At 45.6% G+C, this 16,883-nt stretch overlaps 1 protein-coding gene across 1 annotated transcript in view; it reads left to right on the top strand.

Moving 5' to 3' along the window:
* rsf1a (remodeling and spacing factor 1a) overlaps positions 1-16,883 on the top strand; it is a 137,503-nt gene that overhangs the window by 63,154 nt on the left and 57,466 nt on the right. Inside the window, exon 2 of the mRNA XM_070892568.1 lies at positions 10,298-10,389. Within this exon, the coding sequence (XP_070748669.1) occupies positions 10,298-10,389 (92 nt within the window). The remainder of the gene's footprint in view (positions 1-10,297; positions 10,390-16,883) is intronic.

Below are 16,883 nucleotides of genomic sequence, written 5' to 3'. Positions count from 1 at the left end.
TTCGTTAGCCAATCCTCTATCCATGCTAATATATTACCCCCAACCCCGTGAACTTTTATCTTGTGCAGCAACCTAATTTGTCAAACATAAAACCATGCTGACTCGGATTGATTGAATTATGCTTTTCCAAATGTCCTGCTACTGCTTCCTTAATAATGGACTGCAACATTTTCCCAGTGACAGATGTTAGACTAACTGGCCTATAGTTTTCTGCTTTCTGTCTGCCTCTTTTTTTAAATAGGGGCGTTATATTTGCGGTTTTCCAATCCGCTGGCACCTCTCTAGAATCCAGGGAATTTTGGTAGATTACAACCAATGCATTCACTATGTCTACAGCCACTTCTTTTAAGACCCTAAGATGCAAGCCATCAGGTTCAGGGGACTTGTCTGCCTTTAGTCCTGTTATTTTACCTAGTACTACTACTTAATTGTGTTAAGTTCCTCCCTCCCTATAGCCCCTTGATTATCCACTATTGGGATGTTTTTAGTGTCTTCTACCGTGAAGACTGATACAAAATATTTGTTTACAGTCTCTGCCATTTCCCTGTTCCCCATTATTAATTCCCCAATCTCATCCTCTAGGGGACCAACATTTACTTTAGCCACTGTTTTCTTTTTTATGTACCTGTAGAAACTCTTACTTTCTGTGTTTGTTTATATTTCGTGCTAGTTTACTTTCATAATATATTCCCTCATTTTTTGTTTTTAGTCGTTCTTTGCTGGCTTTTAAAAGTTTCCCAATCCTCTGGCCTCCCACTAGCCTTGGCCACATTGTATGCCTTGTTTTCAATTTGATACCATCCCTTATTTCCTTAGCCACAGATGGTTATCCCTTCTCTTACAGTCTTTCCTTCTCATTGGGATATAATTTTGTTGAGAGTTATGAAATATCTCCTTAAATGTCTGCCACTGCTCATCAACTGTCCCACACTTTAATCTATCTTCCCAGTCCACTTTAACCAACTCTGCCTTCATACCTTTGTAGTCTCCTTTATTCAAGCTTCGGACACTGGTTTGAGATCCAACTTTCCTGCCCTCCAACTAAATTTAAAATTCTACCATGTTATGGTCACTCATTGATAGAGGATCGGATCCTCTAGGATCGTTTATTAATCCTGTCTCATTACACAGTACCAGATCTAAGATGGCCTGCTCCCTGGTTGGTTCCGCAATGTACTGTTCAAGGAAACTCTCCTGGGTGCACTCTATGAACTCTTCCTCAAGTCTACCCTGGCCAATTTGCTTTGTCCAATCAATATGAAGGTTAAAATTGCCTATGATTATTGTCGTTCCTTTTTTACAAGCCTCCATTTATTTCTTGATTTATATTCTGTCCAACAGAGCAGCTACTGTTTGGGGGCCTAAAGACTGTGCCCACCAGTGACTTTTTCCCCTTATTATTCCTTATCTCCAACCAAATTGATTCAACATCTTGACTTTCTGAGCCAATATCGTTTCTCACTAATGCACAAATCTCATCATTTATTAACTGAGCTACCCCACCTCCTTTTCCTTTCTGTCAAATACCCTTGAATATTTAGTTCCCAGCCTTGGTCACCTTGCAACCACCCCTTTCTAATGGCTATCATCCCATATGCTTTATTGACTGCTTTGTTAACCTGTCTTGGCACCTTTGAAGATTTGTGCACAAACACCCCTGGGTGTCTCTCGCCATGCACTCCATTTAAAATTGTACCATATAGTCTTGCCTCATTCTTCCTACCAAAATGTGTCACCTCACTTTTTTTTTTCTGAGTTGAATTTCATCTGTCATGTGTCCACCCTTTCCACCAGCCTGCCTATGTACACAATCTTGTGACCATTTGACTCCCCGTTGTCGTCTATTTTTTGTCAACCGTTGCCCATTATAAATTCCTGTGTAAGTTGCTTTTGTGAAGTTATTGCACTGTAATTATGCTATTTGGCCACCAGGCGGCTAAGTGCACAGCCTGAAGCTTTTCCAAAGACTGGTTTTGAAAATGTTAAGAACCCCTGTCCATCGTCTTATTTTTCAGCCTGCAGCTAAGAACACTTCCAGGTAGCTCATTTCTTCTCTTTTTACATTACTAAACACAATTCAAATAACATTTTCTTCAATTTGCATGCCTCAAGCCATTCTGCTCTCTCTCTCTCCCCCACGGCCTTCCCTTTAAGTTTTTATTCTGTCCTTTGTTGCTATTATCCTCGGGCTCCTTCTCTCCATAGGCTCCTCTTGCGCTTCGCAATTTGAACTACTTATTCTTAAACTATTAATTTGTTGGTTCTCTGCCTCTGACGGGATCTGCTCAGCGTTTGCCTCTGGGATCCGATTTCTGCTCCCTGCCCCAACTTTTCCCCGGCGCCCCAGGAATCCGAGCCATTTTTGTGGAGGCAGAGAGATGGGCAGGTGTCAAAAGACCTCCGTGTGGGCGAGAGCGGCGAATGTTTCGAGTTGGTTAGTTTGGGTGGGTGGGGAAATCGAGAGTGGAGATTGTGGGAACAGTTCATGGTCCGTATGCCCCTCCTGCACATCCAAGATCACCTCCAACCCGCATGGCCCCATCCAAAAAAACTCAACAACAACTTGATTTGTATATCGCCAAAAGTCCCAAGGCACTTGCAATAGTGTAATTAAGCAAAATTTGACACCGAACCCCACCTAATCAGATATTAGAGCAGGTGACCAAAAACTTGGTCAAAGAGATGGGTTTTAAAGGAGGTGGAGAGATTTAGGGAGGGAATTCCAAGGCTTAGGGCCCAGGCAGTTGGAGGCACAGCCACCAATGGTTCAGCAATTAAATAATTACATAGAAGCATAGAACCATAGCAAATAGGTGCAGGAGTAGGCCATTCAGCCCTTCGAGCCTGCACCACCATTCAATAAGACCATGGCTGATCATTCCCTCAGTACCCCTTTCCTGCTTTCTCTCCATAGGTGAGTAGGCAAATGCATGGCAGATGCAGTATAATGAGAATAAATGTGAGGTTATCCATTTTGGGGGCAAAAACACGAAGGCAGAATATTATCTGAATGGTGGCAGATTAGGAAAAGGGGAGATGCAACGAGACCTTGGTGTCATGGTTCATCAGTCACAAAGTGGGCATGCAGGTACAGCAGGCAGTCGAGAAGCCAAATGGTATGTTGGCCTTCGAGCTAGGGGATTTGAGTATAGGAGCAGGGAGGTCTTAATGCAGTTGTACAGGGCCTTAGTGAGGCCTCACCATGAATATTGTGTTCAATTTTGGTCGCCTAGTCTGGGGAAGGATGTTGCTATTGAGGGAGTGCAGCGAAGGTTCACCAGACTGATATAAGAACACAGAACATAAGAATTAGGAACAGGAGTAGGCCATCTAGTCCCTCGAGCCTGCTCCGCCATTCAAAAAGATCATGGCTGATCTGGCCGTGGACTCAGCTCCACTTACCCGCCCGCTCCCCGTAACCCTTAATTCCCTTTCTTGGTTAAAAATCTATCTATCTGTGACTTGAATACATTCAATGAGCTAGCCTCAACTGCTTCCTTGGGCAGAGAATTCCACAGATTCACAACTCTTTGGGAAAAGAAATTCCTTCTCAACTCAGTTTTAAATTGGCTCCCTCGTATTTTGAGGCTGTGCCCCCTAGTTCTAGTCTCCCCGACCAGTGGAAACAACCTCCCTGCCTCTATCTTGTCTATCCCTTTCATTATTTTAAATGTTTCGATAAGATCACCCCTCATCCTTCTGAACTCCAACGAGTAAAGACCCAGTCTACTCAATCTATCCTCATAATCATCATTCGCCTTCCTGATTACCTGCACCTGCAAACTAACTTTTTGGGATTGTTTTACTCTAAAAGAGTTTCATGCACAAGGTCCCTAAAAGAGTTTCATGCACAAGGACCCCCAGGTCCCTCTGCACCGCAGCATGTTGTAATTTCTCCCCATTCAAATAATATTCCCTTTTACTGTTTTTTTTTTCCCCAAGGTGGATGACCTCACACTTTCCGACATTGTATTCCATCTGCCAAACCTTAGCCCGTTCGCTTAACCTATCTAAATCTCTTTGCAGCCTCTCTGTGTCCTCTACACAACCCGCTTTCCCACTAATCTTTGTGTCATCTGCAAATTTTGTTACACTACACTCTGTCCCCTCTTCCAGGTCATCTATGTATATTGTAAACAGTTGTGGTCCCAGCACCGATCCCTGTGGCACACCACGAACCACCGATTTCCAACCCGAAAAGGACCCATTTATCCCGACTCTCTGCTTTCTGTTCGCCAGCCAATTCTCTATCAATGCTAATACATTTCCTCTGACTCCGCGTACCTTTATCTTCTGCAGCAACCTTTTGTGTGGCACCTTATCGAATGCCTTTTGGAAATCTAAATACACCACATCCATCGGTACACCTCTATCCACCATGCTCGTTATATCCTCAAAGAATTCCAGTAAATTAGTTAAACATGATTTCCCCTTCATGAATCCATGCTGTGTCTGCTTGATTGCACTATTCCTATCTAGATGTCCTGCTATTTCTTCCTTAATAGTTTCAAGCATTTTCCCCACTACAGATGTTAAACTAACCGGCCTATAGTTACCTGTCTTTTGTCTGCCCCCTTTTTTTAAACAGAGGCGTTACATTAGCTGCTTTCCAATCCGCTGGTATCTCCCCATAGTCCAGAGAATTTTGGTAGATTATAACGAATGCATCTGCTATAACTTCCGCCATCTCTTTTAATACTCTGGGATGCATCTCATCAGGACCAGTGGACTTGTCCACCTTGAGTCCCATTAGCCTGTCCAGCACTACCCCCCTAGGAAAGGGGCACTGAAGGAATGATCAGCCATGATCTTATTGAATGGCGGTGCAGGCTCAAAGGGCCGAATGGCCCATCCCTGCACCTATTTTCTATGTTTCCATACCCTTTGATCCCTTTAGCCATAAGGGCCATATCTAACCCTCTTGAATATATCCAATAAACTGGCATCAACAACACTCTGCGGTCGGGAATTCCACAGGTTAACAACTCTCTGAGTGAAGAAGTTTCTCCTCATCTCAGTCCTAAATGGCCTACCCCTTATCCTAAGACTGTGTCCCCTGGTTCTGGACTTCTCCATCATCGGGAACATTCTTCCCGCATCTAACCTGTCCAGTCCCGTCAGAATCTTGTAAGTTTCTATGAGATCCCCTCTTATCCTTCTAAACTCCAGTGTATTAAAGGCCCAGTTGATCCAGTCTCTCCTCATATGTCAGTCCCGCCATCCCGTGAATCAGTCTGGTGAACCTTCGCTGCACTCCCTCAATAGCAAGAACGTCCTTCCTCAGATTAGGAGACCAAAACTGAACACAATATTCCAGGTGAGGCCTCACCAAGGCCCTGTACAACTGCAGTAAGACCTCCCTGCTCCTATACTCAAATCCCCTAGCTATGAAGGCCAACATACCATTTGCCTCCTTCATCGCCTGCTGTACCTACATGCCAACTTTCAATGACTAATGAACCATGACCCCCAGGTCTCGTTGCACCTCCCCTTTTCCTAATCTGCCGCCATTCAGATAATATTCTGCCTTCCTGTTTTTGCCCCCACATTTTTGCACATTATACTGCATCTGCCATGCATTTGCCCATTCACCTAACCTGTCCAAGTCACCCTGCAGCCTCTTAGCGTCCTCCTCACAGCTCACACCGCCACCCAGCTGAGTGTCATCTGCAAACTTGGAGATAATACACTCAACTCCTTCATCGAAATCATTTATGTTTAATTGATGCTCAGGAGGCCAGAATTAGGGGAGCGCAAATATCTCTGGAGGTAGGTGGGAATTGCAGAGTTGGAGGAGGTTCCAGAGATGGGGAGGGGTGAGGCCATAGAGGGATTTGAAAACACCAATGAGCATTTAAAACATTTTAGAACTCCAATCGCAACTCGACCACAAGTCCTATTCACACCGTTTACAAGCGCATGCACAAACCTACAGATGAACAGCGCCGAACATGGATTCATGAAGGGTATGTTCCTACTGCCCCGATAATTTATTCAGTGGCTGGTGAGCGCAGGACTACTGATGATTTATTAATTTTCTGCTCCCTGCTGCTACAGTTATTAATTGGTTGGTTCCTGCTACGCTTGTCATTTTTATTCGCTGCTATCCGTTTCTGCTACCTGCTGCTCTTTGAATTTATTCATTCAGTGGCAGTTGCTGCGCTCTCAATGTATCAATTGACTGGTGCTTCGTTAGCTGTGCTTTAATGGTCATGGGTAATTCTTCATTGTGCTGAAAGAAAGACTTTCATTTCTCCAGCGCCTTCACGCCACTGGATGTCCCAAAGCACTTTACAGACAGTGAAGTACTTTTTGAAGTGTAGGCGCTGTTGCATTGTGGGAAACGTGGCAGCCAATTTGCACACAGCAAGCTCCCACAAACAGCATAGAAACATAGAAAATAGGTGCAGGAGTAGGCCATTCGGCCCTTCTAGCCTGCACCGCCATTCAATGAGTTCATGGCTGAACATGCAACTTCAGTACCCCATTCCTGCTTTCTCACCATACCCCTTGATCCCCCTAGTAGTAAGGACTTCATCGAACTCCCTTTTGAATATATTTAGTGAATTGGCCTCAACTACTTTCTGTGGTAGAGAATTCCACAGGTTCACCACTCTCTGGGTGAAGGAGTTTCTCCTCATCTCGGTCCTAAATGGCTTACCCCTTATCCTTAGACTGTGACCCCTGGTTCTGGACTTGCCCAACATTGGAAACATTCTCCCTGCATCTAATCTGTCTGAACCCGTCAGAATTTTAAACGTTTCTATGAGGTCCCCTCTCATTCTTCTGAACTCCAGTGAATACAAGCCCAGTTGATCCAGTCTTTCTTGATAGGTCAGTCCCGCCATCCCGGGAATCAGTCTGATGAATCTTCGCTGCAATCCCTCAATAGCAAGAATGTCCTTCCTCAAGTTAGGAGACCAAAACTGCACACAATACTCCAGGTGTGGCCTCACCAAGGCCCGGTACAACTGTAGCAACACCTCCCTGCCCCTGTACTCAAATCCCCTCGCTATGAAGGCCAACATGCCATTTGCTTTCTTAACCGCCTGCTGTACCTGCATGCCAACCTTCAATAACTGATGTACCATGACACCCAGGTCTTATTGCACCTCCCCTTTTCCTAATCTGTCACCATTCAGATAATAGTCTGTCTCTCTGTTTTTACCACCAAAGTGGATAACCTCACATTTATCCACATTATACTTCATCTGCCATGCATTTGCCCACTCACCTAACCTATCCAAGTCGCTCTGCAGCCTCAGAGCATCCTCCTCGCAGCTCACACTGCCACCCAACTTAGTGTCATCTGCAAATTTGGGGATACTACATTTAATCCCCTCATCTAAATCATTAATGTACAATGTAAACGGCTGGGGCCCCAGCACAGAACCTTGCGGTACCCCACTAGTCACTGCCTGCCATTCTGAAAAGTACCCATTTACTCCTACTCTTTGCTTCCTGTCTGACAACCAGTTCTCAATCCATGTCAGCACACTACCCCCAATCCCATGTGCTTTAACTTTGCACATTAATCTCTTGTGTGGGACCTTGTTGAAAGCCTTCTGAAAGTCCAAATATATCACATCAACTGGTTCTCCCTTGTCCACTTTACTGGAAACATCCTCAAAAAATGAAGATTTGTCAAGCATGATTTCCCTTTCACAAATCCATGCTGACTTGGACCTATCATGTCACCGCTTTCCAAATGCGTTGCTATGACATCCTTAATAATTGATTCCATCATTTTACCCACTACTGAGGTCAGGCTGACCGGTCTATAATTCCCTGTTTTCTCTCTCCCTCCTTTTTTAAAAAGTGGGGTTACATTGGCTACCCTCCACTCGATAGGAACTGATCCAGAGTCAATGGAATGTTGGAAAATGACTGTCAATGCATCCGCTATTTCCAAGGCCACCTCCTTAAGTACTCTGGGATGCAGTCCATCAAGCCCTGGGGATTTATCGGCCTTCAATCCCATCAATTTCCCCAACACAATTTCCCGACTAATAAAGATTTCCCTCAGTTCCTCCTCCTTACTAGACCCTCTGACCCCTTTTATATCCGGAAGGTTGTTTGTGTCCTCCTTAGTGAATACCGAACCAAAGTACTCGTTCAATTGGTCTGCCATTTCTTTGTTCCCCGTTATGACTTCCCCTGATTCTGACTGCAGGGGACCTACGTTTTTCTTTACTAACCTTTTTCTCTTTACATATCTATAGAAACTTTTGCAATCCACCTTAATGTTCCCTGCAAGCTTCTTCTCGTACTCCATTTTCCCTGCCCTAATCAAACCCTTTGTCCTCCTCTGCTGAGTTCTAAATTTCTCCCAGTCCCCGGGTTAAACCGAGGCTCCGCCTCCTCTTTCAGGTGGATGTAAATGATCTCAAGGCACTAATTCGAGTAAGAGCGCTCCCTCAGTACTGCCCCTCCGACAGTGCGGCGCTCCCTCAGTACTGCCCCTCCGACAGTGCGGCGCTCCCTCAGTACTGCCCCTCCGACAGTGCGGCGCTCCCTCAGTACTGCCCCTCCGACCGTGCGGCGCTCCCTCAGTACTGCCCCTCCGACAGTGCGGCGCTCCCTCATAACTACACTGGAGTGTTGATTCACGTTGTGTGATTTGTCTATGTTGACTTCTTAAATGGTGTCAAAAGAAATATATAATGCAGGCAACTTCAATTGTCTGTCTAAGGGTGTCTTGTCATCACGTTCTATTGGAACATGCAGAGTGTTCAGCTTTTGAGTCTCTGCAACAGCATGGGAGGTGATCTATTACAAATCTTTTGTCTGCATTCACTTCCAGTAATTTTTATTTCAATATAAATTCTTTTGTCCACACTGATCCTTACGTGGGAAGTTTATATTGGCCCTGAATTTGCGGTCAGCAGTGAGGCGACAACAGTCGCAACCTACCTCTAAGAAAGCTGCCCACAATTATCTTGTGATTTCTGGGATGAAAACTTCAGCTTTTTCGTCCTTAAACTAATTGTAGTGCTGTCCACAGGAGAGCGCCAGCGTAGAGCAGCAGTGGTGTCATCAAGCTGTCTTAACAGCCAATCACATTGAAGAATTCTCACAGACAGCAAACCAGGAAATAAAAAGTACTGATTATCAACTCATTTTAATTTTTTTTTATCGTGTAATAAAGATTGGGACATGCATATGGTGTTAAGGTAGAAGCTGAAATATCTCAAATTTTACAAACCTTTAAAATATATATATATATTTTTTAAATCTAGTAACTTTTACCATAATGGAGAATTTTGACATGCCACAAAATATAGAATTAGCTTTTTCAGGAACAAAATAAATGTTCACACCCCAGTTACACCTATTCTCTACTCGGAGCTCATTCGTGGCAAACAAGCCAAAGGTGGGCAGGTGAAATGCTACCAGGACACCCTCAAAGCCTCCCTGATAAAGTGCGATATCCCCACTGACCCCTGTGAATTACTGGCCCAAGACCGCCCTAAGTGGAGGAAATGCATCCAGGAGGGCGCTGAGCACCTCGAGTCTCAACGCCAAGAGCATGCAGAAATCAAGCGCAGCAGCGGAAGGAGCGTGCGGCAAACCTGTCCCACCCTCCCTTTCCCTCAACGACTATCAGTCCCACCTGTGACAGGGACTGTGGCGCTCGTATTAGACTGTTCAGCCACCAAAGAACTCACTTCAGGAGTGGAAGCAAGTCTTCCTCGATTCCGAGAGACTGCCGATGATGATGACACCTATTCCAGCAAGGCTTTACTTTTTATGGGTGTTTAACAGCGATATTGAATCGGAAAAGCTTAGGTTTTCATCAGTTGCTGACTCTGGGGAGTTTCACAGTGTAGCCTGTGGCGGAGCAGGATCTCTGTGTTTAGCTGCGCATGAGCTTAAATCCTGAAGTTGCGGTTAGTTTCAGAGGGGTAATGGCGGCAAACGCTAATAGTTTTGCTGTCATTTCCAATGCAAAATCCAGGCCATTATATCGAACTGTAATTACAGAATCCTGCCAGTGGAGGCGCTGCAGTGCCACCACTGGTGGGAGGGTGCAATGAACAACGTTACGAATATCCCAGTGAATTTCCATACAATGAGAATATGTGAAGGTAAGCACAAAGTACAGCTTCAAAATGGGGACTTAATTACTTCTGTGCACTCCAGTCCAATTACCCCCAGCCATCTAACCCTTCTTCACATGAAGGATATTAATAGGCTTAATTTTTGCAGGGTACCACTACTGCTTGTATGTTAAAAATAACTGGATTTCTTTTGTGTAAAATAAATCTTTAACCCAGCACCTTCTTGTTTCCGACAGTTCCCCAGCCATTGGTGGACCTTCACCTGAAGTTGATGAGGAAGATTGGGAAGTCTGTGAGCTTTGATCGATGGGAAAAGTACCTCCTGAGGGTAAACTACTTTTCATTGTTGCTGCTAAAGCCTTAATGTCATTCAGAATTGATCATGCGAGACCATATTTAACTCATAAAACTAGCAGTGCTCAGCTCCTTTGAGATGGTATCTGAAATGCGAGCAATTTTTTCACAATAAAAGCTGTGTGAAACATAGAAAATAGGTGCAGGAGTAGGCCATTCGGCCCTTCGAGCCTGCACCACCATTCATTTTGATCATGGCTGATCATGCAGCTTCAGTACCCCATTCCTGCTTTCTCTCCCGACCCCTTGATCCCTTTAGCTGTAAGTGTCACATCTAACTCCCTCTTGAATAAATCTAACGAACTGGCCTCAACAACTTTCTACGGTGGAGAATTCCACAGGTTCACAATTCTCTGAGTGAAGAAGTTTCTCCTCATCTCAGTCTTAAATGGCTTACCCCTTATCCTTAGACTGTGTCCCCTGGTTCTGGACTTCCCCAACATCAGGAACATTCTACCCGCATCTAACATGTCCCGTCCCATCAAAATTTTATATGTTTCTGAGATCCCCTCTCATCCTTCTAAACTCCAATGTATAAAGTCTCTCCTCATGTCAGTCCTGCCATCCCTGGAATCAGTCTGGTGAACCTTCGCTGCACTCCCTCAATAGCAAGAATGTCCTTCCTCAGATTTGGAGACCAAAACTGAACACAATATTCCAGGTGAGGCCTCACCAAGGCCCTATACAACTGCAGTAAGACCTCCCTGCTCCTCTACTCAAATCTCCTAGCTATGAAGGCCAACATACCATTAGCATTCTTCACCGCCTGCTATACCTGTATGCCAACTTTCAATGACTGAACCATGACATCCAGGTCTCGTTGCACCTCCCCTTTTCCTAATCTTCCGCCATTCAGATAATATTCTGTCTTCGTGTTTTTACCCCCAAAGTGGATAACCTCACATTTATCCACATTATGCTGCATCTGCCATGCATTTGCCCACTCACCTAACCTGTCCAAGTCACCCTGCAGCCTCCTAGCGTCCCCCTCACAGCTCTCACCGCCACCCAGTTTAGTGTCATCTGCAAACTTGGAGATATTACATTCAATTCCTTCATCCAAGTCATTAATGTATATTGTAAAGAGCTGGGGTCCCAGCACTGAGCCCTGCGGCACTCCACTAGTCACTGCCTGCCAATCTGAAAAGGACCCGTTTATCCTGACTCTCTGCTTCCTGTCTGCCAACCAGTTCTCTATCCACGTCGTATATTACCCCCCAATACCATGTGCTTTGATTTTGCACACCAATCTCTTGTGTGGGTCCTTGTCAAAAGCCTTTTGAAAGTCCAAATACACCACATCCACTGGTTCTCCCTTGTCCACACTACTAGTTACATCCTTAGAAAATTCCAGAAGATTTGTCAAGCATGATTTCCCCTTCATAAATCCATGCTGACTTGGACCGATCCTGTCACTGCTTTCCAAATGCGCTGCTATTTCATCTTTAATGATTGATTCCAATATTTTCCCCATTACTGATATCAGGCTATCCGGTCTATAATTACCCGCTTTCTCTCTCCCTCCCTTTTTAAAAAGTGGTATTACATTAGCTACCCTCCAGTCGATAGGAACTGATTCAGAGTCGATAGACTGTTGGAAAATGATCACCAATGTATCCACTATTTCTCGGGCCACTTCCTTAAGTACTCTGGGATGCAGACTATCAGGCCCCGGGGATTTATCGGCCTTCAATCCCATCAATTTCCCTAACACAATTTCCCGCCTAATAAGGATATCCTTCAGTTCCTCCTTCTCACAAGACCCTCGGTCCACTAGTATTTCCAGAAGGTTATTTGTGTCTTCCTTCATGAAGGCAGAATCAAGGTATTTGTTCAATTGGTCTGCCATTTCTTTGTTCCCCATTATAAATTCACCTGAATCCGACTACAAGGGACCTACGTTTGTCTTCACTAATCTTTTTCTCTTCACATATCTATAGAAGCTTTTGTAGTCAGTTTTTATGTTCCCTGCAAGCTTCCTCTTGTACTCTATTTTCCCCCTCTTAATTAAACCCTTTGTTCTCCTCTGCTGAATTCTAAATTTCTCCCAGGCCTCAGGTATGTTGCTTTTTCTAGCCAATTTATATGCCTCTTCCCTGGATTTAACACTATCCTTAATTCCCCTTGTTTGCCACCAAGGCTTGGGAACTCAACATCCAGGGGTATTCAACATTTAGGAGAACCACCTTCCCCGTTTTATTTTTACTCCAGACAGGGATGTACAATTGCTAAAGTTCATCCATGTGATCTTTAAATGTTTGCCATTGCCTATCCACCGTCAACCCTTTAAGTATAATTTGGCAGTCTATTCTCGCCAATTCACGCCTCAAACCATCAAAGTTGCCTTTCCTTAAGTTCAGGACCCTAGTTTCTGAATTAACTGTCACTCTCCATCTTAATAAAGAATTCTGCCATGTTATGCACTCTTCCCCAAGGGGCCTCGCACAACAAGATTGCTAATTAGTCCCTTCTCATTACACATCACCCAGTCTAGGATGGCCAGCTCCCTAGTTGGTTCTTCGACATATTGGTCCAGAAAACCATCCCTAATACATTCCAGGAAATCCTCCTCTACCGCATTGCTACCAGTTTGGTTAGCCCAATCAATATGTAGATTAAAGTCGTTCATGATAACAGCTGTACCTTTATTGCATCCATCCCTAATTTCTTGTTTGATGCTGTCCCCAACCTAACTACTACTGTTTGGTGGTCTGTACACAACTCCCACTAGCGTTTTCTGCCCCTTGGTATTCCGTAGCTCCACCCATACCGATTCCACATCATCCAAGCTAATGTCCTTTCTTACTATTGCATTAATTTCCTCTTTAACCAGCAATGCCACCCCGCCTCCTTTTCCTTTCTGTCTACCCTTCCTAAATGTTGAATACCCCTGGATGTTGAGTTCCCAGCCTTGGTCACCCTGGAGCCATGTCTCCCTGATGCCAGTTACATCAAATCCGTTAACTGCTATCTATGCAGTTAATTCGTCCACCTTATTTCAAATACTTCTCGCATTGAGGCACAGAGCCTTCAGGCTTGTCTTTCGAACACACTTTGCCCCTTTAGAATTTTGCTGCAATGTGGCCCTTTTTGCTTTTTGCCTTAGGTTTCTCTACCCTCCACTTTTACTTTTCTTCTTTCTATCTTTTGCTTCTACCCCCATTCTACTTCTCTCTGTCTCCCTGCATAGGTTCCCATCCCCCTGCCGTATTAGTTTAACCCCTCCCCAACAGTACTAGCAAACATTCCCCCCCGAGGACATTGGTTCCTGTCCTGCCCAGGTGCAGACTGTCCGGTTTGTACTGGTCCCACCTCCCCCAGAACCTGTTCCAATATCCCAGGAATTTGAATCCCTCCCTTCTGCACTACTCCTCAAGCCATGTATTCATCTGAGCTACCCTGCGATTCCTACTCAGACTAGCACGTGGCACTGGTAGCAATCCTGAAATTACTACTTTTCAGGTCCTACTTTTTAATTTAGCTCCTAGCTCCCTAAATTTGTCTTGTCGGACCTCATCCTGTTTTTTTTTTTTTACCTATATCGTTGGTACCAATGTGCACCACGACAACTGGCTGTTCACCCTCCCTTTTCAGAATGTCCTGCACCCGCTCCAAGACATCCTTCACCCTTGCACCAGAGAGGCAACATACCATCCTGGAGTCTCGGTTGCGGCCGCAGAAACGTCTATCTGTTCCCCTTACAATTGAATCCCCTATCACTATCGCTCTCCCACTCTTTTTCCTGCCCTCCTGTGCAGCAGAGCCACCCATGGTGCCATAAACTTGGCTGCTGCTGTTCTCCCCGATGAGTCATCCCCCGCAACAGTACCCAAAGCGGTATATCTGCTTTGCAGGGGGATGACCGCACGGGACCCCTGCACTACCTTCCTTGTACTGCTCTTCCTGTTTGTCACCCATTCCCTATCTGGCTGTGGACCCTTTACCTGCGGTAAGACCAACTCACTAAACCTGCTATTCACGTCATTCTCAGCATTTTGGATGCTCCAGAGTGAATCCACCCGCAGCTCCAGTGCCGCAATGCGGTATGTCAGGATCTGCAGGCGGATACACTTCCCGCACACGTAGTCGTCAGTGACACCGGAAGCGTCCCTGACTTCCCACATAGTACAGGAGGAGCATAACACGTGTCTGAGCTCTCCTGCCATGACTTAACCCGTAGATACACTTAAATTGGCAACAACAATGCTAAAGGTTACTTACTGATATAGAAAAGATAAAGAAAAACTACTTACCAATCACTTACCCCCTTGGCTGTGATGTCAACTTTCGATTTCTTCCAACTTTTTTGCCTTCTCTCCCTGCTGCAGCTGCACCGGCTGGCCTTTATAGGCCTCTCGACGATCCCCGGGCTGCCCGAACTCCTCCGACTGCCGCCTCACCGACGCACTGGGCCTTTTTCGGCCTCTCGACGCTCCCCGGACTGCCCGAACTCCTCCGACTGCCGCCTCACCGACCCACTGGGCCTTTATAGGCAGAGCCAAAGTATTTGTTCAATTGGTCTGCCATTTCCTTGTTCCCCATTATGAATTCACCTGATTCTGACTGCAAGGGACCTACGTTAGTCTTCACTAATCTTTTTCTCTTCACATATCTATAGAAGCTTTTGCAGTCACTTTTTATGTTCCCTGCAAGCTTACTCTCGTGCTCTCATTTCCCCATCCTAATTAAACCCTTGGTCCTCCTCTGCTGGATTCTAAATTTCTGTGATCCAAAACTGCTGCCGCCCATGTCCCAACTCGCACCAAGTCCCACACATCCATCAACCACTGTGCTCGCTGACCTACATTGGCTTCGGACCGGCAATTTTAAAATTCTCATTCTTGTTTTCAAATCCCTCCATGGCCTCACCCCTCCCTGTCGCTGTAATCTCCTCCAGCCCTACAACTCTTGAGATATCTGCGCTCCACCAAACCTGGCCTCTTGAGCATCTCCGATTTTAATCATTCCATCATTGACGGCCGTGTCTTCAGCTGCCGGGGCCCGAAGCTCTGGAACTCCTTTAATAAACCTCTCCTCCTCTCTACGTCTTTTTAATCCTTCAAGACGTTCCTCAAAACTTAGCTATTTGACCAAGCTTTTCGTCATCTGCCCTAATGTGTCCATATACAGTAAACACCTCAAATTGCAGGAGAAATACCACCAATGATGTCTCCGCAAGATCCTGCAAATCCCCTGGGAAGATAGACGCAATAACGTCAGGATTTTCGATCAGGTCAACATCCCCAGCATCGATGCACTGACCACACTCGACCAGCTCCGTTGGGCGGGCCACATTGTCCGCATGCCCGACTCGAGACTCCCAAAGCAAGTGCTCTGCTCGGAACTCCTACACGGCAAGCGAGCCCCAGGTGTTTACAGAGGAAACGTTTCAAGGACACCCTCAAAGCCTCCCTGATAAAGCGCAACATCCCCACCGACACCTGGGAGTCCCTGGCCAAAGACCGCCCTAAGTGGAGGAAGAGCATCCGGGAGGGCGCTGAGCACCTCGAGTCTCGTCGCCGAGAGCATGCAGAAAGCAAGCGCAGGCAGCGGAAGGAGCGTGCGGCAAACCAGACTCCCCACCCACCCTTTCCTTCAACGACTGTCTGTCCCACCTGTGACAGAGACTGTAATTCCCGTATTGGACTGTTCAGTCACCTGAGAACTCACTTTTAGAGTGGAAGCAAGTCTTCCTCGACTCCGAGGGACTGCATACACCGATGATTACATGGCTCGGTGTCAAATTTTGTTTTATAATGCTCCCGTGAGGTGCCTTGGGACGTTTTACTGCACTTATGGCGCTATATAAATGCAAGTTGTTGCAAAGTGCAGGTATAAAATGGCTCTGCTTGCCTGTACATGCAAGACCTTTTGTTCCACAGTGCAGCTGATGTACCCCAGACTTACTGAGCTGAGTCCAACAGTTAGTGGGTGCCACTTCAGAACTGGGCATGGAGCCATCCTACGTACACTAGACGTGTGCTGCTTTAGTTGAAAGCTGCGTTTTTGGATTAGAGTTAAAATTACACCCGAGTGGTTATCCGCTTATTATCACTTCTTTGTCGCGGAGTCAAAATCCTGGTGCTCCCTGACTAACAGCGCTGTGGGAGTACCTTCACCACACAGGCTGAATTGGTTCAAGAAGACAGCTCACCACCACCTTCTCGAGGACAATTGGGGATGAGCAATAAATATCTCAATTATTAATGAAGCAACAACTTGCGTTTACATATTATTTCCCACAACTTCCAGGCTTCGAGTCCACCCGTTCTGCATTCAAATCCAAAACTTTTGTATCATAGACACAGGCAGCCGGGTGAGTTTGGACCCATCAAACCATGTCCACTGCGACTGTCAGAATGGTTTGCGATGACCGTAGTGAAGTCTTGGCGCTAAATAGCCCAGACCCAAATAGCAGAATTCGCATACATAACCATCTGACTTTCGAAAAGCGAATCATTGAATGTG

This window comes from Pristiophorus japonicus, chromosome 10 (assembly GCF_044704955.1).
Source record: "Pristiophorus japonicus isolate sPriJap1 chromosome 10, sPriJap1.hap1, whole genome shotgun sequence".
Classification (NCBI taxonomy): domain Eukaryota; kingdom Metazoa; phylum Chordata; class Chondrichthyes; family Pristiophoridae; genus Pristiophorus; species Pristiophorus japonicus.
This window is presented reverse-complemented; position numbering and strand designations above follow the sequence as displayed.